We start from the raw sequence: 25,603 nt of genomic DNA on the forward strand, positions 1-25,603 counted from the left end.
CGCCTCTGGTTTTTATGCCGAAAGGATTGGCAATTACATCTGCTTTTAAATATTGTTTATGTTTACAAAGCATCTTTAGTACAAGACAAATGAAAACTTTAAATGAATTTTTTGAAAAACTTGGATTTTGTAAAAAGTTTCATACATAAAACATGATATCTTAAAAATTTATTAACATATTACCTTAAAATTTTGCATGTATGTTACCTTTAGTGTGCCAAAGGCAATGAACTAGGGATATAACTTTGAACTGAGTAGGTTTTTCTTTCAGAACTGCCCAATGCAATTTTCAACAACAAATTTTGTGAAAATTTCAATAAAGAAATATTCGATTAGCAATAACGTTATTGAAAATGCACATATTTCTTGGATTCTAGTTCATTCCCTTCACCATAGATGTAAGTATGTTGTGAAAAAAAAAATAATTGGAATCTGTACAATAGAATTTCATGTAGAGTATTTTGCGTTTTGTTGCAATTTTCTCTATTTTTTACCCTAATTGAAACATTTTACAGAATCTCAATTGACACAGAATTTCCTGATCAATATTTTTCATTATTTGCAATTACACTGATCCAGAAAATGACCTAAAATAGCTCATTAGAGGAATTTTTCAAAAAATTATCTCTGTAGGTAGACAGATACCTTATAGAAATTAACCACTAGGAGTGGACATCTTGTATAGCTTTAATTTCGAAGAGTGGACACTATAATGCAGAGGTTCTGCATAATATCATCTGATTTAGAAGAAGAAAGTTGGTTTCTAAATTTCCATAATTTTGAAAGCAAGACAAAATCAAATTTTCTTCAAAGTCAATGTTTATGTCAGGTGTTTGGAGAGAAGAAATAAAAACCACAATAGAATGTCAAAATGTACTGTATTTCATGTGCTAATTTACAATAAATATCCGTTACTGATTAAAAGTTTGTAAACGTTCTATAAAGGTCAACTAGCCATCATAAAATTAATTATATATTTTGGTTTAAAACCTCCAAACTGTAAGCTAATTCACTTTGACAAGTGGGTTTACTCAGTATAAAACTGCTTACTTTTAAAGACTAGTATTGAAAAAAAGGTAGAGAGAGATTTAATATTGATTCTGAGTACATACAGTAACACATTTACGAAACAACTCTTGTACAAGTATAAATGCTTAGTAAGGGCAAATTCTGCATAATACAAAGAAAAGCATTACATACAAAATTTTCTGTCTTCTTTCAATACAACTACAAAGATGATTTAAAAGTTTTAAGAATGGAGTATTCTCATTAATTCACTCAAAAAAATGAGTTAACTATATTAATGTAATAATAACATATAACCATGGGATGCACCTTTCGGGTCAAAAAGTTGTTAAATATATATCTATGTTATTCAGCTATGTGCATCATAAATATCCAATAGTTTCCCATCACATCATAATATATAAATCATAGTATTTGAAAAATAAAATTGAATAATAAAAATAATTGGTATTGCAACAATAATTAAATATCTGAGATTCGATATTCTTCAATAGGTCATATAACACACACAAAAGTTCCTTAGAAGCTCTGAATAACAAAATATGGCATATTTCTCCTGTACAATAGAAAACAAAACTGTTAATTAACAAAGCTCATCAGATATCACTTGTTCCCAAACCAAATAAACTTAAGAATAAAAATAAAACTGGCAAATAAGTATGAGAAATAAATAAAATGATTAACTTTGAAGACACTTTGATCAATGTGTTAAAAAAGTAGAACTTTTTTTATTTTAATTATTTTCTATGTTTTTAAGTCTTAATTTATAATTCATTAAAATAAATAATATGGAATTTTTAAATCATTTTTTCAAACCTCAAATTTACTACCAGGCAGAACCATTGAAGTGAAATCATAATTTAATTTAAATTAAATTTTCAAAATATTATATACTATTATCAAGTACACACAAAAGTACAAATTTTTGACAGTCTGTTACATTAGGAAATGAGTGAAATTTTGATAACCAAACTCCATTTTAACAAATAAAAAATGATAAAAACATAAAAATGTGTAAAAAAAATCATAAGATAAATTATTTTCAAAACCTTAAAAGTGTCTTCAAATGGTAAAATGTAATAAAAAGGTGAATTAGAAATATATCTTATTTACAATTTTTAAACTTCTCATAAATAAATAAGCAAAAAAGTAAAATACTAGACCTATAAAGATTTTTAAAAAAAATTATTGCACACAACTAAATAAAAATCTAGAAAATTAAATAAAATACGAATCAAACATTATTCAATAACAGTGAAAAGTTATCTAAGCTATTGCCAAAAAGAAAACTAGCTTCTAAAATGTCACATTAGACTCTTTATGTATCTATCCAAGCAATATAAAAATAATCATATTTAATATTTCAATAAAACTTCCAGATCTAAAGAAAGAATAAATTAATAAATGATTTTTCAAAAAGTTGTGAAATATGTTTGGGAACATGCGATACTAAACAATCCAATAGAACAATTGTACAAAAGAATAGTATGTACATAATATTTTTGAATAATACACAGAGATCTCTATACACATAAAAAATATATTAAACTTAAATGAAAAGGATCAAAACATAAACAGAACAGACTCATTACTTAAGAAAAATATACCATCAGAATTTGAAACAAACAGAAAATTATCAAAGTATGACTTAAGTCTATTTTTAAACCAATCTACTGTATTTGCAACGTCAGAAACAAAAGAAAAACAAATCATAAATATGTACAAATTTAAGTAATCAATAGCAAAACAAACAAATATCAAGCTCTCAGATATATACCAACTAGATCACAAAACCAAAACAAGCAAACACCTATGTTTTCTGTGATGCGAGAACAGCAATAAAGTGTGCAATGAATATGAAGAATACGTGCAAAACTTTCATAAGTTAAGAAGTTGAATGTATGAGTTATAATTATTTCTTCCATTACACCTATTCACTTTAACATGAGAACAATGATTATGGTAAATATTAAGAAAAAATATTAAAATTCAATTTATTTTGTAAATTTACCTGGATTTAAAATGTGTATGTTAAATATATAAAGCTCACAAATTAAGAACAGAACCATCAGCATCGATGGAAATAAAATACATGAAAGTAGATCAACATTTCAGGAAGAATCATTCAGGTTTAAAAAGACTATGGTTGTTGTCATAGCATGAGTTGCCATTGATATACAAGATATTTGTCAACAAAACTTCTTGATATGTGGAAGACAGCTGTTTAAGGATACTATGGTTCATAAAAAAAAAACCCCAAACCTTTCTTCAAACTAGTTTTCTCTTGTGATGTTAAATTCTTAATACTTATAAAAGTTGGTTTTCAGAAAAGTGAATTGAATTGAATTGAAAGTGAATACAATTGAAATTATTTCAATAAACACTAAATAATCTTATTCTAATATGAATCTAAAATAGGACCATTTGAGCAGCTGTAGTCATCATCTCTAATATCAATGGCAAAAGTCAACTTATTGTTGAACTTGAAATTGTTTATGAAATAATTACACTTCAAAACTTGCTACATACAGAAGTTTTACTTTGAACTTTTTCATTAATTTTCAGCTTATGAAATTAAAATTTTTAAAAACTGCTTTGATGTTTTGCCTTTGAATTCAAAGAAAAAAGTATGTGTTAAGCAATTAAAAATTAATTATCAGAGTTAAGAAACAGAGTAAAAAAAGAGAAAGTATTTAGAATTCATAAATTTATACATAAAATAATAACAGAATTTTTTACATTTAAATATTTAAAAAATAGATCTATTAGAGAAGTATACATATTTCTGTATATTCTTTACAAGTTAAAAGAGCAAACTGTAAAATTATACGAATACCTCACATGAATAATATAAGAATGTCTCTAAAAGCAAATTATAAATTGTTACTTTTGTTTACAAAACTGATTGATATTTTGGAGTTTTCAAAGTTTTATTTGAATTTCTCTGAAAAAATTGTTGTGCATACATTTTTAATTATAATTTGATGATTTAAGATCCTTTGGATTCATAGATTTCATTGTTATATACTTCTAACAGAAAACCTACAACAAGTAGAGTTAGTCTGAAACATTAGAAAATCTTCCGAGTCCTACTTATTTACAACTGTTTCTTTGAAATTCCTAAATGCTGTTTCTTCCATATAGATAAAAATATACAATTGTTAGTCGCAGTCAAGTCAGCTCAATGTCAAATTCAGTAAGAAATTCTAGTAAAGTTTTTATGTCTGATGATTCAGCTAATATGCAAGATTAATATATTTAAAGGGAAAGGATCATAACATTAATGCTTTTTTTTTTTTTTTTACATGCAAAGAAAAAGAATTCTCAACATATACCTTTATCAGGGCAAACAAAATAAATTTTAATATAGAGATATATTTTACCAAAACTAATTTAACCGGTTTTGATAGGAGAGCATCCCTGGTAGCATGAATATTAACAAGCACCTTTCTAAACCTGATAATTGGTGAACTGTTTAGTTTTCTTCAGGCCTCATTTTTAAGGCACCCAAACATTTGCAAGGTAAAAATAAAAAATTTCAAAAATTCCTTCAGAAATTAATACTAATTAATTTACTATAGAATTACTCATACATTAACAAGATATGGGACACATTCTTTTTAGTACCATTGCAAAAATTGTGCAATCATTAGGTTGAACTGCACTTAGAGGGCAATTATCAAACAATTATCATATTTTGAAATAATATAACTTTAAAAAAATATAATTGCACTCTTCAATGCTAACTGAAGGAAGAAGCAAATACCTAATTTTCATTTTTATTATTTCACTTTTTTGCCATCCAGCAAATAGAATGCCTTCTTTTCTTTTCTTTCTTTTTTTTTTTTTTTTTTTGAGTTAAACAATAATTACAAAAATTACTTTACTAGAAACATAACCTGTTTTTTTTTTTAATGATTCTCTAGGTAATCAGATCCTGTATTCTGTAATAACTTCAAATGAGATTACATTAAAGACACTATGTACCTGTACTACTGCAAGTCACATAGCTGGATCTTTCTATCAGCATTTTTATAAACAAAAACAATACAATTTAACATTGGTAACAAGAACTAGACCACTGTATAAAAGTTATGTCGTAATACAAAAAACAAGTAACAAGAATGTCTAATTTTTGGGGGGCTTTCAATTTTTTTTAAGAATTATAATTTATTTTCATATTAGTAATACTTTTAGAAATTTAGTTAATATTTTGTAATTACACTTATATTCATAAAATATATAATTTGCTGATGATTAACCAGAGTGAATCAATGGATGTAATAATAGATTATATGGTTTAAGAAAATAATACTAACACATAATTCTGAGGTAATACCATTGCTGTTCACAAGTTTCTTAGTACTTAAAATTTAGAAAAAGCTTGATTGTTGTTAAAGCTCAAAACATATGGCATAACAAATTAAAATAAACACATAATGATAATTATTTTTGATACTGCATACTTTTTACAGCAAACACAGAACTTAATACATACAATTTCCATAAAGTTTTATTTTAATCACAAGACAATGAATAATTTTATCACATTTAGCAATGATCTATACTAAATAATACACTGATATCTAACTATATACAAGATTAAATAAAACATCCAAATCGACAGGTCCAAGCTCACATATGTACTAATCATCATCATTCACACATTACACAAAATATAAAGTCTACATATTTTACATATGATATAATACCAAAAAAATATAAGAATAAATAAATAAATTCTTAATTAAAAGGCTCTGAAGTTTGTTCTAATCTAAGGAAATGACTTAAGAAATATTCAGTTTCATTAAAGGATTATCAAGTAAAATGTGGTATACCACAAAAGCCAATAATGAATAAGTGCATATCCTTCAATCTCATTTGTTCATATGTCTCAGATTCAAGTTTCAAAATTGCAGTTTCCAATATCGATGAATATTTCAATGAAAATGCATTTCTGATATTAAAAAAAAAGTTTTTAAAGCACTGAATTAATTATCTTTTTATAGCTTAACATTTACTTCTACCATATAACTGAATATAGTTATGTAAATAGGAAATAACAATTTTAAAGATTTATAGGTTTATTATTGAAAACTATACCAAAGCCTCAGCAGTTTATAATGTACAACCGAATCAACTACAATCCATTTCACAGCACATTTTATTACTTTTTTTTAAAAAAAATACAATAATGGATTTCTTTTTAGTTATCATTTCATGAAAATAACTTCATTTCAAATTATTATTATTTTTTAGGGTTTGTTTACTAATGAATAGTGCATTCAACTGTTGACTATATAATGAATTTTATTATTCTGTACTAAATAATTCATGTTAATTAAAAATTTTTTATACAATAAAAGAAGAATTATATGAACTAAATTAATTATTGAATACAGGATCAATAACAGGCATAGCATAGTTTAAGAAAAACATAGATGACTTAATTTCACTGAAATAGTTGGTATATCACTAAATTATGGATCTGTATTTATATAGTTCACCAAAATATATATAAAAAAGATTGTAAAGGACAAAAAGGCAGTTTTAGATCTAGCAATCCAAAAGTATCGTTAAGTAGGTACAGATTAAATCTGAGTCTAGCCTGTATCTCAACTATTAAAGATTGAGGTAAGATTAAAATGGATAGTATAAATTGAAATTTTGAAGAAAAAACAATTTTTAAAAATTATATTTTATTTTTTCATTCAAATTTATTTTTATCAGTCAGTTTTAAATTGAATTTTTTCTTATTTTTCAGATTAAAATGATTAAAAGCAATAAGAAAATAATAGTAATTATAATGCACTTAATCTTTACAAAAATCTATATTTAATATTAATTAAGGGAGATGCTAATACATTTTGAAGCAGAAAGAGAAAAAAAGAAATTTGATAAGATAAAGAAAATTTACTCACTGGTAGTTTTTGAAAATATGAGGCCACAGACATAAAATTATTTTGAGATTTCACTCCCAACTTAATATTGAAAATTCTGCCATTAAATCAGCCTTGCAATTCTTTTTTTGAATAGACTAAGTCCTCTACCCCAAGGTCTTGAGGTAAGAGTCTCTTGCACCCATGAGAAAAACTATCACTGGTTTTACTAAACCACTTCTTGATTATAATCCAAAACTTGACCTACACCAGAAAGCTTTAAACTTTAGAGATTATATACGTTCTTAGAACAGCATACAAAATATAAAAAAAGGGGGTATATAAAAGAAAAAATAATTTTTTTTTCTTTTCTCAACCACAGACACTATTTTTTTTAAAATTATTAATATTAAAAATAACAAAAAAATCTCAAACAATAAAAAAAGGAATTCATATTCTAATTTACAAATTTCCAACCATAATTTATATTTAGATAATATTATTTTAAATTGCAATCAATTTTTAGAAAATACAAGGATGTTTTTTTAATCATTAAGAAAGAAATAAAGTATTTTTCAAAACTATAGATTAGCATTTAAATCCAACAACAGTAATCGTATTGTCACTAACTCAACTATCTATTTCATCATTCATTCAATTGTTAAAATTCTGAATAGTACAAAACACACTTCCTACAATGCCATGACCATACTTCAGTTCATTATTTAATGACTAGCTCTAATATTTTGACCACTCTTTTTTTTAATTTTTTGTATATTTGGAAAGCTTTAAATGTAAAAAACTACTGATATACTTTAAAAAATTTATTCAATTTTGATAAAATTACCAAATTATTTTACATTAATTAGAATAAAACCTTCCATAAAGCAAAATCAAAAATAAATTAAAATAGTTATCAGATGACAGGTAATAAGAATGAAGAAAAATTAATAAATTAGAATAAAATAAAATTACAGATAAATATTCACTTATTTGTTTAAAGAATAGAAATATTTCCATGTATAATTTATATACACATATGAGAGAAAAATAAATATTAAAAATCTTAATTCTTTTTTTTGTTTGTTTGGTGTACTTCTATCGCTTAGACTTTTGCACTAAATGCTAAATACTGATAAAGCAATTTAGCTTTCTGTATTCAAAGCAACAGAGTATAAATTTTCATACAAATAATAATAACTCTCCATTTTTACAAAATAAATATATTTATAATAAGAAAAGAAGATAAAGAATTTGTTCTTTTCTTGATCTAAGTACAAAAAAATTTGTGTTGAAATCAATAAATGTAAAAAGCATATGACAAAAAATCGTATCCAAAATTCTTCTTATCAGTAATGTATGTTTAAAAAAAAAGAAATTGATCATAATTATAACCTTTATCAATATAAGTCACTTCAATATAAAGAAACAAAATAAGAATCTAAAAAATGTTATTTCTGAATTAAAATGTTCTCATTAAATAAGAAAAATTTAAAGAATATTTCTGATTAAATTACCCTAAAAAGACAAGCAAATAAACGTTCTAAAAAAATCTATTTGAAATGCACTCAACTTTCAAAAAATGCTGTTTTATTCCATAAAGAGACAAAAACCTAGCAAAGAATTTTAATAAATATTAAGAAAAGTAATATTATACAAATATTATGACAGTTCCATTTTTTTTAAAAAAAAGAGAATGTAGATTTAAACAATAAATAGTTTAACAGAAAATTTTTATAAAATTATTTATAATACTATTTTTTCTCTTGAAGAATATGTGCAATCTTGTAGTATTTACATAAGATAGTCATATAAATATCTGTTGCTATTTTTATTTGAAACATTTATATTGAAACATTAGTTTCAAAACAGTTCACAAACCAGAGTTATCGTTAAAATTCTGAATATTTATCTTTATAATAACTATCTTATGCTGTAGTTGATTTTATAAAAATATCCATCAATCAAAACACTTTCTAACCTGAATGATATGCACAATCAAACCTGAATTAAATTATATAAATAACTAAATCATTGAGAATTTCTTTGAGCAAACAGTTATCAGAGTAAATATATCTATCGACTTCCTAAGCCAGGTACCGTAATACGATTAGCAATGACACAATAGAATAAGGTAGGAAACAACCATATTCATCAATGTGCGTGTCACTGGAACAGATAGCAATCTTAATCCCAGCACAGCAACAACTACTGACAATACTCATAGAAGGCCTTGTAATCTTAATTTTAGACACCGGTGAATGTAGTCGACAATTTAAGTCTCATAGCACCTTTTTAATTTTTTCTCTTGCCCTTTTTTCTTGCGTATTCTTGTTTAGAATTCCTACTTGGAAAAAATCAGGTCATGATACTTTAACAGGAACTCAGTGAAATGATTGATTTTGGTGATGGAAAACAAGGAAGCTTGTTTGTTGCGAGCCCACAATAGGTTTGGTCCAAACACAATAGCCAAATTCGATGCTGTCATTTTATTTAGATCGCTGCGATCTATCACCTTTTGAGAAAAACATAAAGAAATTAATAATGAAAGAATTCAAATTAAAAAAATATTATTATCAATAATTATACTGAAACATTTTATATTTCAATGAATCACCATAAAAATTATTTCTACTGATCTAAAAATAATTATTTTATCATTTAAAATGAAAATTTTCAAACCTTTATCAACCCAATTTCATTTAGGCTACAACAATATAACACCTGTTACACCATTTGTATATAAACAATTTTTTTTATTTCAAATGTATATGTATAATTTATTCATCACTACAACTTTAACTTTTTAAAATTTAGTTAAAGTTACTTTTAAAAAACAACATGCAAATATATTAATAAAGATTTAATCACTGCAATTATAAAGATTAATGCAAAATTCTTGATGTAGCACTGCATTTTTTCTGTTCTTTTTAGCTTTTATAAAATTAAACAGTTATTAAAGTTTCTCAATTTTTCTTTATATTATCTTACATTCAAATTCTTGCGTAGAAGCATTGTACTATATATTAATGTAGTCTTTATCTGAATAAATTAATTGAAGAATAAATAAGAAGAAAAAATTTGTTGATGACATTTTCCTTAAAGATAAATAGCAGGGTATTTTAGATCAATAACCACCATTTATTTTGTCTCAATTTAATTAGAGAAGCATAAAACCCAAAGATATAAAAAGTTGTTCAAAACCTATGCAGAATTGGACATTTAAAGCAAAATATTTATCTACAATATATTAAGAAGTAGTTTTATATAAAATATACTTAATGTTGAATACCTTAGCTAAAAATTCAAATAAATATCTTAACACTTCATAATTATCTTCTGGAAGTCTGTGCAATATCAAGGATTTGGCAACAGGTAATTTTTCAATTGATGTCAATTCTAAAAGAAAGAAGAATTATGTAATTTAATAAATAATTCATTGCATAAATTGTATTGGTTAATAAATTTTATGGGAAGGAATTTGATTTAAGGATAATTATCTTAAAATGAGAAGTTTAATATTTATATAAGACACATAAAAAATAATAATCCAATTAGGGGGTTACAATAACCAACAACTTTAACAAAGTTAAATAGTGCCTTAATCAAGTTTTAAAATTCCATTCAGAGATACATTACGAACATTTTTCTTTCTTTAAATATATACAGCTATAATATTATACTTAAAAAAAGAAAAAAAGAAAGAAAAAATACTTTTAAAATTCATTCCCCCCACAATGTCTACATCACTGCATTAAATTGCATGGATAACATTTTCTTCACATAAGTTTTCACGAGTAAAAAAAAATTAACGATAATTCCATCAACACTTAAAGTATATGTAAAAATTTGAAAAACCGAATTAGAATTTGATTTCAAGATTTTTTCTGCTCAAAAATCAAAACATCTCAACAATTTTTATATATAAAACACAAACATACATGGTAAAGAAATTGCTTTCATTACATATTGCAAATGGCAATAATCACATGTAAACAAATGATATAAAAGTTTGACTGCTTAGGTGAAAATTTTTATAGTTGTATTTAATTCAATGCTTTACTGATTATTGAAACGACAAAATAAGACATGCTTCAAAAGTGCACCATAGGCAGCTAGTTACATTTAAGCAAGAAAGTTTTAAATATATTACCTTGAAAAGTCATAATTTCATCATATAACTCAAATGTAAGTATAGGCTCTTCCAGCTCCCTAAGGAAAGTCTTTAATATCACAGCAGGCACATGGATATCACCATAATCATCAAAACATACAGGTTTACCTAAAAGAGGTAAATTTTACAAAGCAAAAGTTAATAACTTTTTTTTTTTTTAATTTTTACTCCATTTATGTGGTTTTAAAGGTAACACCAAATAAAACTTGATAACAAATCTGAAAGTTAAAATTGAAATTCTTTCAATAATTTATATATTTTACTTTTAACTGAAATTTTCAAAAAGCTTAAAATGGGATAGTAATAATCCATATAAAATCAAAATAATAATTCAGTTCAAAAATATTTAAAAATTACAAGCTGTTTAAACTAATAAACATTGCATTGTCTGAATTACAGTTATTCAATGATATAATTTATAACTGCAATTAGTGAAACTAATAAATATATTTTTTAAAAGTTGGATCTGAAAATTCACACGTAGGACTACTGTAAAACTACAGATATAAGTTAGTTTTTAAAAAGATTTACAAATCACCTAGAGAATTTAATTTTAAAACAATTTTCACACAAAGTTGTACACTGTGGTCCAAATCTTATAACATTATGTAGAGAAAATTTTCAGATGAATTCCCCCCCCCCTTTTATATGACTTACCTTCATCAAATAAAGCCTGGACTTCTTGTACTATTTTGGTGTTGGCTGAACGTCTGAATATACCTTCCGTTTCCAATGCTGAAAAATAATGCTTCAATTATTAAAATCAAGGAAAGGATTACAAAAACATCCGGATAAGTATATTTTGAATTTTTAAGATTTACCATTGTCATTATCTAAATAGGCAATGCATTCTCTCATGACACGTGGAATGACGTCACCTTTGTTATGTTCTTTTATACTACAAAATAAATAAATAAATAAAATTACAAGAAAATTTTGGAACAAAAAAGGATATTATATACAATAAAGTAATGATCAGAATTGAGAAGCATTCTGATCAATAAAAAAAATTACAAGCAAAGAATAAAAACACATTATTTGACACATGCATTGATAATTGATATGGAGACTTCATGTGCTCAGTTTATTCTGGAATCATACAATAATTAAAGGACACTATTCTTTAATTGTCTATCCTATAATATTACTTATTTAATAGTTGATAAATAAATAGTTTTCAATAATGTCATCACAAATTAGAAAAGCTACTTAAAAAAAATTCTGATATTTTTCTCATGCACTATGTTTGCTTGTAAATTTTCAGTCATGGAAATTCGATGAAATTGCAGAAAGCATTTCGAAATTAAAAATTTTTTTTTCTCATAAGTCTCTACATTGCATTATTAAAACTTAAAATATGACTTCATTTATAAATATCTCCATAAAAACAACAAAAATTACAGATACAGAAATTGTCCAGGAGAGACAAAGAATGGATTTTAAAATTATTTAAAAAGGGAAATTCTTCACTTTGAACTGGAAATGTCCCAATAACTCTTGAAGGTAATTTTTGGTATAAGACAATTGAAGGTTAGCAGATTTTCAATCAGCCAAATTAAAATGCTCATAAAAGTTGTAGAATATACATATCTTTAATTATTCTTATAAAACCCTTCTAGATTTCATAATTATGTGCAACAAAAGGTGGTCTTTGTTATTAAGCAGAAATTGTAAATGTACAGTTATTTACTAAAAATTTATTATATTATATATAGATATAATAAAAGACATTGAAACATTGATTCTAATTTCTACTAAGTATTAAGACATTCTACCCGAGGTCAGCTTAGCAATCTCAGGAAAAACTAAAAACATTTTCAAAAAGTATTTATTATAAAAAATAATTAATAAAAATTGAATAAGATTACTAAAATTATGGTATTTGGAGGAAAAACTTGTTAATATTCTCTAATGTTCATTTTTATAATTTTTAATGAAATGTTTATTTAAATTAAAACAAACGGAAATAGTTTTTAATTATATTTTCATACTGAAGAAAAGATTTTTACTGAATGTATTCAAAATAGCTTTTAAGTTTTTAATGTATACCTGCTCTATTTACTAAATGCCCATAAAAGATTGAACAAATACAATTTAATTCACATTTGGATACAATTGCTGATATTCATAACTTTTTTTATTACTCTTCTACTGTTTAATTTAATCCAATTTGCTCTCTATTTAAGTTCTGTGCTTTTAATCCTATCATTGATTTAATAAACTGTTTGTTGGTTTTTTTAAAAAATTCTTATTGCTCTTAGGTCAAAATCAAATCCCACAGGAAGAATAAAACTTTTTGGTATTTCATGAAATGTCATAAAATTACTTACTAAGATATTGGAACTCTGAACTGTTGAGTTTCAAATGATGGTATGTTGGTATGGAAAGAACTAGAAGATGTTAACTTAGAATTCTTTGACAGAGCTACTAACTTTTTATCATGTCTAGAAGAGAAAAAAGATTAATGAGTTTAAAAAAAAGAAAGGTTTTTAAAAGCAGATACTGGCACCATTAATAAAAAATATCAGCAATTTATTTAATTTTCTATTCATTTCTAAGATGCAATTCTTGAAATATTCTTTAATTTCAGCAAATAGATATGAAATGCATTTCAGAACTGTTCTGTCAGAGTGGCAGATGTTATTGCTGGTATGAAATAAAACTAAAAATTACAACAAAAAATTTAACAAGATTCATGTTTTGCAATATAAAGTTGATGTACTATCATATTAACAACAGAAAAGTATAGAAATTCAATTTTTTAAGATCAATGTTTGAATGCAGAGGACTTAATTTCTTTAATAATAACATCATCTGAAAGGGCCATGAAGTAGATATTTTAAATATGTCCACCATATTTAATTTAAAGTTTCTAAAATTTAAAATGTTAAATAAAAATTTATTTATTTCAGTACAGGTTCAAACTCTTTGTATAGATTAAACTAATTCTTTTAAATTTAAATATTTTATCTCCAACAATTTTCTAATAAATTTTGAAGCGTAAACAATCATATAACCCATAAAACTTAAATAATGCATAGTTCTAAACACAAAGAGATTAAACAACAACAATGAAATAGAAAATTACATACTGGCAATGTTATTTGGCACAGTTTTTTTTTTTTTTTGAGTCGTGCACCAATTAAATGTAACATTGCATCTAAAGATGACAAAATTACTCATTTTCATCAATTTTTACTAGAATAAACCCAAAAAGATTTTAATTTTTTTCCAATATTAGTGGATGCTGCTTAATGTGTTTGCGGTTAAAGCTATCATTTATTTTATATTATCAATAACCTCCTATCCAAAATCAACCTATTAATTTAATGCTATCACTCTTATTTACTATTAGAATGTTAAAGTAAAGAATTGGTCAATCTATCCTTTTCAATTAACTTAAATTATTGTCATCTGCAGAATTTCTCAGTTTGCAAGAAAACATCCAAAAGTCATTTTTATCACGAGAGGTTCCACAATCTTTTGCCTGGACTAAAACAATCTGGGTCCATTTAATCTAAAAGTTATACAGCCAGGTATGCTTAAAATATATTGAACAACAACTGTTGACTATTAATTGATTTTATATTACTGACAAACCTGAAAAATCTTAATAAGCATGGAAGTTTACCCAAAATTAGTCAATGCAATTCTTCAGTGCAATTCAAACACTTTTACAGTCTTTTCTTTCTAAATTTTGAAAACCCATAACCTTTATGTAAGAATAAGCAATAAAATTTTGTGGTTCCAACAGGACAGAATGCATCAAAGGGGAAAAAAATACTAACAAATGTGAAATGAGTTTTGAAACCCAGCATCATTACTCAGTAAATTTTAATAAGCAATAAAAATATGAATAATGTGCAACTGAACAGCTAAGGAATAATTGTTGATAAGCAACGATTATTAATTTTTTAAAAAAATTATTGATAGATACAAAGTGTTCCCCCTCCCTTTAATATGATAAAGATATGTCACCACTCGCTTATTGTCATCAATTGATTAATGTTAACAAAATAACTCCCAAATTGGTCAAATTAAATGCCAGCAGCTATATTTAAAATTACAGCTTTTAATATATATTCAGACATATTTAAAATTATTTTTGCACAAAAGGAATATATATATATATACATATATTTAGCAATTTACATAATTTAGTTAAAATAGGCCTTACAGAAGAGCTAGCTTTAATATAATCCTACACTTTTTTTTTCACACCGTACGAAAGAAAATTTTAAAATAATTAACTGTAAAAGGAATTTTATTTCATATATACATATATATATATATATATATATATAAAATTATTTAGAATTCATAATATATAGACTCACTCTAAAACAGGTTTTGGAATGGCAAGTTGATCAAAATGAAGATGCTGTTTCAACTCGTGCAAATAATTTACATACATAACTTTCTTTCCAAATTTTGCACTGAAAAAAAAAAATGAAATGTAGAAAGGCAGGGGTGGGTGGGGGACTGAAACATTTTTGCAACAAAGAAATTTATATTGTAAAAATTTGTGTATTACATGTATTTTTTTAATATTTACAAGTGGAAATAAGGGAACAAGATGGCACAAAGATAACAGGTAATAAATATAATTTTAATTAATAATAAAATAATTCTTTTACTTATTAAATAAATATAGTTGCATAATAATAATAATTTTCTTTAATGCAAAAGCATTCAAATGCATATCTCGAAATAAAAAAACAATATTATATAGTGTTTTATAAAATGGATCTAAGTATTGCTAAAATTTTACATTATTTTTCACATTTTAAAACTTTGTATTATGTTTGAATATCAAGTTCTTATATGGTTATTTCTATCTGAAATCTGAGGCAAAAATTTAAAGTAATTTCATAATCATCAAAACATTTTAATAGCTACATAAAAAAAAGTTAAGCATTTATATTTAATTTATAATTAATTTAAAAAACAATAAAAAACTTTAAAAGCATTTTTAATTTTACTAACATAATTTTCTTTACTATCGTACATGAAAATATTGATTCTTTGTCAATACAAATTTGAAGCAGCATAGACAAATTCAACCAAAGTACTACTACATTAAATGCTAAAAATCACTAGATTATATGTTTTAGAAAATCATAGCTACACAATAATTTATTCAAGAATTTCCAAAACTGAAAATAGCTGTTTTGATTTTTTTAAACAAGTCTATATGGTTGTATAGTGAAAAAATATGAAAAAAAAGTTTAGGCTGTGCTGAATTTTTATAATGTTTTATTAATGAAAGAATGGAAAGAAAAATTTATAAAGCAAAACTCACCTAATGACAGGCTTGAATAACCTCCAAACAAATCGGATGAAATTAGTGGGGTGGACTAGATACAAAGCCTTCAAATTTTTCTTGTATCTGCATAAGAGAAATCATTGATTAATAAAGCATATACAAATGTTTAATGACAAATAAATGAAAATGCATGCATCTGGAAAGTGTTATACAAATGTATATTCAAACAAACAAACAAAAATTATTTGAAAACTACTGCATTTAAAAATAGATCAAAAGAAGAAAAAAATCCTTTTTGATTATTTACTTATTCAAAGCAATATCGTAACATCTTCAGATTTACTGAATTTTAAGAATATGTTGCAACTGAAATGAAGGCTATATAATTATGAAAAGAATGATTGACAAACAGTTTGATCGATCCTTATTATTAACATTCTTAGAATTAAATATTCAGATTTCTGATGAAACAATATCTCTATTATGTTATATTACACATACACAATATTATGATTACGATTAATTACACGATTTCAATGAATTAATAGACAAATTGCTACTCACTTTCTTCCAAAAGCCTTGTAAGCTTCCCAAAGCCAACTCAGAGGTAATTTATTTTTGCTATTCAATCCATAATGGAAGTATACAAGAGTGTAATCAGCTTCTACAAACTGATCTAAAGTGTGCATAAGGTACCTAAAAATTTTTGAAACTTCATTTAAATCCAATAGATAAATATATTCTTATATCTGAATGTCAGATTTCATTATATCAAATACAATTTAGTACTTTTACTTCACAGTAAGATCCAAAAATCAAATGCAACTAGCAAAGTCTGTGAAATCAAATTTAAAATTCATGGGGAAAAAACTCATTTTTTTAAAATGATAATCTGTCTCAATATTAAGTAATAATCAATCTACTCAAAGAATAAAATAGAAAGCTTAGAAAATAAAATAATATTAAAGAACCATCAAGATAAAAATTTTATTAATATAAGATCATAGAGCTAAACTTAATTTAAAGTGATATTAATTTCAGTCACTTTCACAATAGTATTAATTTTTATTGATAATATTTTTAAATACAATAATACACCCCAGATTTCACTTTCAAATCCTTATATGAATCAATGCCAAATTATTTAATTACTTTAAAAAATTATTAGATATTTCCTCTATCCGTATATGCATCAACATTTATTGTAATATCAATACTGCCATATATACTATTATTATAAACTTATATATTTTTTAATAAATCATAGTTATAAATTAATTAATAATAAATATAACTCACCTTAGAAACCTTGCATGATTAAAAGCTTTATTTGAAGGCAATTTACAAGCAGATATAACAATGACCTTTCGGCCATAAGAATCATCACCTGAATAACACAGAAGTCAATTATGATCAATTTTCAGAAATGGAAAACTATTCAACAATCATTTATTCACTCATTATGAATATAAAAAAAACCTAGTGTATCAGTGTTTAGCTTCCAGTATACATTGAATACATTATAATTTGAAAAAACATAGAAAACATTATTAAACAAGATTTATCCAATTCTGATTGTTCTGAAATTAATTCTTTATTTTTAAAGAATTACTTAACAAAATTAATATTCGAAAAATTATTAAAATATATAAACTTCACAAGAAAGGTATTATAATGTAATGGTTTCATTTCATTCACACAGTCTCTAATTAATTTATATATAATGTAGAAATATGAAGTGAAAGCGAAACAACTTTTAACTCATGTTTTTCGCAATTTAAATCAAATTTCAGACTATTCTGAGCTAAATCCACACACAGATATTTAACTTTAAATAGTAAAATATGCACAAAAATTAAAAATGTAAATAAATTTTGAATCTAGAAATATCTTGAAAGCACATAATGTTAGGAATTCAGAAATATAGTCAGGGAAGATGTATGGAATATAGTTCAAATATTTTGTACAATATATTTTTTAAAGAAAATAATAAATGCATCCAACTTACCAGCAATTTCAATAATCCCATACTGAGCAATATCTGAAAAGTCATCTTCTTCTGCTTCTACAGCTTTGTTGTCATTATCTTCATCATCATCACCATCAATATCAGGTTGGAATGCATCAGTTCCCAGGATTTCCTCAAAATTATCTTCCATTAATCCATCGGACATTGGGGATTCCAGTAGATCACTATCTGTATTTACAGTATCTTTATCATTATCCAAATCCATATCTAAAATAAAAATAAAACATAAAATAATATATAAAAGTGACTGAAATGATCAAAAATAATAATAAATAAATAAAATCCCATATATGAGATTAAAAAAAAAAAAAGGATTGTTTTACCAAGCTACTGTCAACTAAGGACATGCATCAAAATTTTAGCCTATTTTAGTACCTAATATCTAGTAAACAACACAAAATTTCCCATTATAAAATCTCTTAACTCTTTAACGCCATTTTTTTTCTAGCCATGGTATATTAAAATATTTTTAAAATTGAGATTGACTTAAGAAAAGTAATTAATTTGACTGATTACAGAAATTTAATTTGATTTATTTAACTAAATCAAACAACAATACGTCGTTTTGTGTGAGATAAGAAACTAAAGTATCTAGAATTTTGTCTTATTGAAAAAATGTTGAGAACTTATGCCAATCCACATAACTTTAATCAAAGATTGATGAATTTGGTGGTAAGCATACTTTCATGACACAGAAAGTGTTAAACCTGATTTTTTAAAAAATGTAGTAATAATATGGGATTATTGGCACATTGAATGCTGCACAAATAAGCAGCATTATAAATTATTAATCAACTAATAAATTACATGTCTAATTACATAATAAATTACTTCAAATTTTAATGTCATGATATTTAAATGGATAGATCTTCAACTGAATATCAAATTACTTATAAGTAAAGGGAAAAAAATTAACTACTTAGATTTACTCTTATTGTAATCCTATTCATAAACATTGTAATCCTATTCCTATTCATATTCATTGTAATCCTATTCATATTTTTTATCATAAAATCTTCCTCCTTCTATTAAAAAATAAAAGATTCAGTAATAGTTGTAACATCTGCTTAATTTCTTATAACACAATTGCATAATTTTATGAATCCTTATTTAAATGCTATACAATTATCCATAACACTTTTTGTAAACAGTATCACTTGTCATAAAGTAAAGCAAAACATAAATAACAATGTCTTAAATAATCATATACAAGTGAATATAAAATTATCACAAATATATATATATATATATATATATATATAAAGAAAATTAAAGAATTTAAAAGACTAAAATAATATGAATAGCACAGTATCTTAAACTCGTGCAAAAGATACATTAATTAATCTTTCTAAATCAAGTAATTCAAATATTGTTTTAGCTTATACTAAAGTTATTAAAAGCCACTAGTCAAATTCTATTACAATAATGAAAAATAATTTTTAATCTGGTACTTTTCTTTAACTTGATAGTAGTTGTTACTGAGCAGAAATGCATTTTCAAAATATATACAAAATTGCTAAGCACTGCAACCTTCATTTGAAAAATTGAGGGAAAAAAACATATGTCTTGCTTTTTAAGGATACTGTTTTCAATTCATTTGGTCTGGGGTGGTGTTATGCTAGGTGAAAAGTTCTTTGATTTAAAAAAAATATTAAACTGTTCTAATAAATGAACTAACTAAAGATTCATTACATACAAACTTACCTGCTTCTACTGCATGAACTAACTCAGTGTCATCAAATTCTAATGCCGGCTCAAAATCACAACTGTGATCACCAGGCACACTATCACTACTTGAAGATCTAGATGACTCGCCTCCTACTAAAAATGTAAATAATACAATTTTATTATAAATAAAAGTATAAATTTTTACTTTACTGAAAATTTTAAATTATTTTAAAATAAAAACACAATATTGTGCTATTGTTTTGAATTTAATACTAATGATATTTAAAAATATCAATTATTCCTATTCATAGATATCTTTATTTACAACACATTCTCAAAAGTATAATTATTTTTTACTAAATAAATTTTACATAAAAGAGATTTTCTAACATATATACTTATTTATAAAAGCAGATAAAAAATTTATTTAATACAGTTTTATTAACCTGATTTGTCATAACATTACGCATGTTTATGCATTATATACAATGTTGTATATACCATAATGTTGTATATATACCGAAATTTCCAAAACCTAAATTATAACTTGAGAAAAAAATATCTACAACTAGTTCATTAAAAAAAAAATAAGTTTATGCTTCAGTAAAAGAAAAAATTCTGATTACCTTATTATTATTATTATTTTAATTTTCTACATTGTAATCAATACAATGATATAGATATGTCATAATTAATAGCCATACAAATATACATTTTTTAATAAGAAAAATTCAGAATCTTATAAAAGAAATACTATAAGAAAAATACATGAGTAAAGAAATTCTTTAAAAATAAGTAAATAAAAAAATGAAGGGGGGGGGTAACACACTTTAAAACGATTTTTTCCTTTCATTTTGAAAATATTAATTTAATAAATATTAGGTTGGGTAAAAGCAATGTTTACAAACAAGGCAAAGCAATAATAGTTTTGCAGATCAATTTACAGTTTTCGAGTGCGTGACTACATCGTAAAAATTCTTTTCTAAAGTTTGGGAAAACTGTTAATTTACCAGTAAATAATTCGTTACGGAAGAATTGATAGTATTCGAACAAATACTTCTTATACTATTAATTAATTACATTTTCTTTTCATAAAATTACAAATAAAACACACATAAATGACATTACAGAAATTATATAAATAAAAGGATAACTTAACTCGAATCAAAATATAAATTAAAATAAAGTATTGATAATCCTATTTTTATTTAAGAAAGTACAAACTTAAATAAATTAAATATTTACAATAACAATCATCTGACATTTATGAAAACAGTATAGAATGTTTACATATCATTAAACACACAACTTAGATCTATAATTATCTGCATGATTTTACCTTTCCTAGTATTCTTTACAAAAGGTTTAGTACAAAACAATCATTCACATATTCTAAATTTTAAAGAATTAAACATTTTTACTACGCCTACCTGATAATCTGCGTTCTAAACTTCTCGATTTGTGATCAGTATCAGATCGATCCATCTTTGAAGAAAATATCAAATTAAAACCTCACATAATGCCAGTTTGACATTTAGTAAGTGAATATTATAATACAATTATCTGACATATGTGAGGTAATTCATTAGTTATTACGGATATTACACCATCTTAAAAAGTCAGCTATCCTACTTACGACGATCACGTCTGTTTTATTTTATTTATCTTTTCTTTTACAAATTGCAGCCAAATTTCAGGAATAAACTTTATCAGCTTCCGGTATTACTCAAACTAGAATAAATAAGATCATTGTTGCACTATCATATTTTTATAAAAAAAAATAAAAATGTATGATTTTCTATTAAATTTTTTTATATTTAAAAAATAAAATATCAAAATATTACGGATTCTAAAAATTATAATTTTTTAGAATAAAGAATTCGTTTAATCATTGTAGCTAACATCAACAATATTGGCATGAAGGGTTAAAAAAATTGAGCTCAAATAATTTGTCTGCGCAATAATCAATCAAAGTATAGATAACAAACATTGTCTCTGATAAAGACAAAAGGAATAATGAAAGAGCATTATTCATAGTTACCTGGAGGAGAAACTTAAGAAATGATTGATTGACTGTAATTCATTGAAACAATCGATTTATAATTAAAATTGATGCATTATTTTTGTTAATGTCAGATTCAAAGCATTTTTTTAATAATCCAGATACGAAACAAACTACCATCACCTTTGCTTTTCAAGATAAAATGCTTCAATTTCCATATCTATGCCCCCCCCTCCTTCTTTAATCGGTTCGCTGATAAGTAAGTAGAAGCAATAAGTTTGTGTGTTTTCAAGTGTTTTCACCTGATAAGTTATACGAAAAAGGTATTTTTTTATTCCGTATGATTCTATTTTTATGAGATCACAAAAACTGATGAACTTTCTTTATCAATGCTTTAGGTTTATACTCCATGTCTTTATATCCATGCGAGAGAAAAAGTAACATGTCCTACTTAGCAAATTCATAAACGATTCGTCATCTGTAAGTAGATGATTGAATTCTCATTATTTATTAAATGTGTTTCTTGAATTAAAAAGAAAGTTTGATTTTCTTGCTTCAGAAAATATCAACAGCTCTATAGTATGACATCAATCAGACTAGTATATTTTCTTAAAACTGAAATCAAAGACAGCTATGAAGTCTTTCTGTCCAAAAGATAGATTAGAAAATATTGCTTTCAGCAAGTACCTACAGCAGAATTTCAAGTATTTTAGGTATGAATAATGTTATTTATTTCTTTTTCACATCATTAGGATCAAAGTGGAGCAGGTGACAAAATTTTGGTTTCCATATTTAAAGATTTCAAATCTGAGATGAATTTCTCTATATATTCGCTGTGAACTCTGTACAATTTAAATACATCTAGGTGAAATGCCCTCCCATTTGTAAAATATACGAGGTAATACAGAAAGTAGAAAATCAGTGTCGTTCTTTGTATCTACCCAAAACAAGTCAACGAGAAATTTACTTAAACTTAAGCATGGTAATGTTAGACTAAAGAATTTTCTAAATGCATTGCTAATTTCTTTGCAGTTTATTTTCTCTGCTGTTTTGTTACATAACTTTTGCAATTTATAGGAAGTGTTATTTTGGTTCCACTAAGAATCCAGAGACACCTGAGAATGTTTATAGATTCCATGTAATATTGCTTAATATTTAAATAAAATTAAAACATTCCTACTATATAAGATAATCTGCAACTTCCCCACAATATCGTGAAAATATCATAACAGTATTTTTGGGCACTTTGTACTAATAAGGATCTCTGCATTGTTTTAATTAATGTGATTCGAACCGTGAGTTACATTTTGGGAAATATTTTGTGGTTAATCTTATATTCAGAATGAGGTTAATATTTAGTACGTCGAATACAACAATAATAAAAAAAGTAGTATCGTTAGTAGTGTCATCACATTGAGACTAATAAAATTGTTAGAAAGATTTAAGGTAATTAGAAATTTCTAAAGAACATTTAAACAGTAATTGAACCATACTTCTCTTATGTTACCTCCAGGAAAAAGATTCAAAAGAAAACGTTGCAAAAATTCTTCTAATAGAGAAGTTATATTTAATCCATTCCAAGGAACAAGAAAATACAATATGCTCAACATTACGGAAATGAGTTGTTAACCTTATATCATGTAATTAAAATGGAAATTACATTAAAAGCTTTACACAGAAATTATTTTTTGTCTCCTTCACTTACATTGAAATAAATTTTTATTTTGAATGCAGATATATCGAAATCGTATTAGTACAAGATATGGTACAATATCTCCATGACACTGCTCAATATTCTAAATGTCGTATAATATCGTGAAGATATAGCAGCAGAATTGATGGACATTTTGTGCTAATAGCGAAAATGGATTTCTCTTCAAAAGATATTGTTTGCTATTGCTCTTCATACTTTGTTTATTGAATAAGTTATAAATATATAGCAGTGTTTATGGCTTTCATCTGCTTTCTCCAGCACAGAAGAATCATTTAGTTATAATGAAAATTCAGGGATTGGCCCATTATATAAACCTTTGAAAACTATTTAGAATTACTTTCACATAATAAAGGTGTCTTTCTTAAGCTGGATTTAGTGTTTAATTAGGATTTTATGTTTTTATTAATTTATCCCCGTTTCGGACAAGACATGCTCTCTGCAAGGATTGATACCTATGACTCCTTCTCTTCAGCCATACTATAAATAACATATATGCAACAAATGGCATCAATAGCAACAAAATGTTAAACGGCATGAAATTCCGAAATTTCAACCTTAACGGATTTTAAAATTGATTATCCGAAGTAGTATCTATGACTTCGTTAAACTTGAAGCTCCGTTAACTTATCAACGATATTTCATTATTTAATTTGCGGTTTGAAATGAAATATTGCAATGAAAGTGGAATTCTTTGCATCTAAATAGATAGATTTTTTGTAGTTAAATGAAAAGCTTCAACGATAAATTATCATAAGACCAATTTTGCTGATTAAAATGTTTTTATCATATTTTCGTTATCTCGATTGCATTTTCGAATGCCTAAACTATCATAGTTGTAGGTCGGAGAAAAAGTATAATCGATCTCATAGCACCAGCAGGTATAATCTCTCAGAAATTTTCTCGCATGCTTTATGATAAAGGTGTTATCTTCTCCTCCGCATAAAAACTGTAGTGAATATAATGAAAGTCGCGATGCTCAGATTTTTATTTTTAGTGATCCACATATGAACATTTTGTGCAACGTAGTATAGTAAATAAAAAAAATAAGTTTACGTTTTGTATGCTTTTATTTCAATTGACTGAAATCAAAATTTGACTCTGGATTATAATTCTAGAAAAAGGATCACAAACTTAATTGCATTTATCTATGTCGTTGTGATTTTGAGTTATCGCGTTTACATGCCTGCAAATGTGCAGACCGACAGACAGCCAACCCATTGTCAAATCTGGTATAAAATTTGATATGGATTTGAGTTTTAGATATTAAAAACTTCTATCAAATTTTACTCATCTAGCTTTTAATTTCTCGTATGCGAAGTATAGAAAAAATATTGAATCATCAAAAAATTCGGACAAGAGACTTAGACGAATCTCCACACTTCAATCCTTCCTAAGTTCAAAAAACACATTTTTTTGCATTACATCTGTCTGTTTGTCAGTTTGTCTAGTTGTGAATAAGTTGACTCAAAAACTCTTTAAGCCAGGCGACTGAAATTTGCTTCTTGGAATTGTGAGTAAATTTATATTTCTGTACAATTTTGAATTAAATCCATTCACAAGTAGTTTGTCGGTATTTTTGCTCAAATATGATTAGACTCTATAACTACAAAACTGAAAGAGCTAGGTAGACAAAATTTGGTACATAGGCTTAACTTTTAAAATATAGAACCAAATCCGTCAAAGTGTTGACTATCTATCGGTCTACACTTACGCATTCATGTAAATGCAATTCACTCAAAAGCACAATGACTTAAATCAAAGAAATTCGGTATGTTTTTCTGTGACTACAATTGTAGTCTCGAGTCGAATTTTAATGTCAATCGACAGACAAAAAACATCCAAATT

The 25,603-nt window shown here is 25.3% G+C and overlaps 1 protein-coding gene across 2 annotated transcripts; it reads right to left on the bottom strand.

Annotated features, from left to right (window-relative positions):
• Positions 1 to 861: 861 nt before the first annotated feature.
• LOC129987476 (rho GTPase-activating protein 1-like) lies at positions 862 to 22,223 on the bottom strand. 2 transcript variants are annotated; one of them, XM_056095455.1, is made up of 13 exons: positions 22,084 to 22,223; positions 20,079 to 20,195; positions 18,354 to 18,581; positions 17,645 to 17,732; positions 16,910 to 17,041; positions 16,382 to 16,468; positions 15,417 to 15,515; positions 13,410 to 13,523; positions 11,901 to 11,977; positions 11,737 to 11,814; positions 11,059 to 11,187; positions 10,198 to 10,304; positions 862 to 9,420 (listed from the first exon to the last, which is right to left on the bottom strand). In XM_056095455.1, the coding sequence occupies exons 3-13, from the start codon at positions 18,577 to 18,579 to the stop codon at positions 9,250 to 9,252; spliced, it is 1,308 nt and encodes a 435-aa protein (XP_055951430.1). In that variant the 5' UTR covers positions 18,580 to 18,581; positions 20,079 to 20,195; positions 22,084 to 22,223; the 3' UTR covers positions 862 to 9,249. The 2 variants fall into 2 exon arrangements, with proteins under 2 accessions (XP_055951430.1, XP_055951429.1); XM_056095454.1 differs by lacking the exon at positions 22,084 to 22,223 and adding an exon at positions 21,473 to 21,736.
• Between the last annotated feature and the right edge of the window lie 3,380 nt (positions 22,224 to 25,603).

The sequence above is a fragment of the Argiope bruennichi genome, chromosome 10 (assembly GCF_947563725.1).
Source record: "Argiope bruennichi chromosome 10, qqArgBrue1.1, whole genome shotgun sequence".
Lineage (NCBI taxonomy): Eukaryota > Metazoa > Arthropoda > Arachnida > Araneae > Araneidae > Argiope > Argiope bruennichi.

What these genes read in the sequence shown, in the direction of transcription:
- LOC129987476 (XM_056095454.1), bottom strand. Translation starts at nt 21,527, where the DNA reads ATGGATCGATCTGATACTGATCACAAATCGAGAAGTTTAGAACGCAGA. An exon ending in TTATTCAAGCCTGTCATTAG is followed by an intron (nt 15,516 to 16,381) that starts GTGAGTTTTGCT and finishes TTTTTTTTTCAG; the next exon opens with TGCAAAATTTGGAAAGAAAG. An exon ending in TATTTGAATTTTTAGCTAAG is followed by an intron (nt 9,421 to 10,197) that starts GTATTCAACATT and finishes TTTTCTCAAAAG; the next exon opens with GTGATAGATCGCAGCGATCT.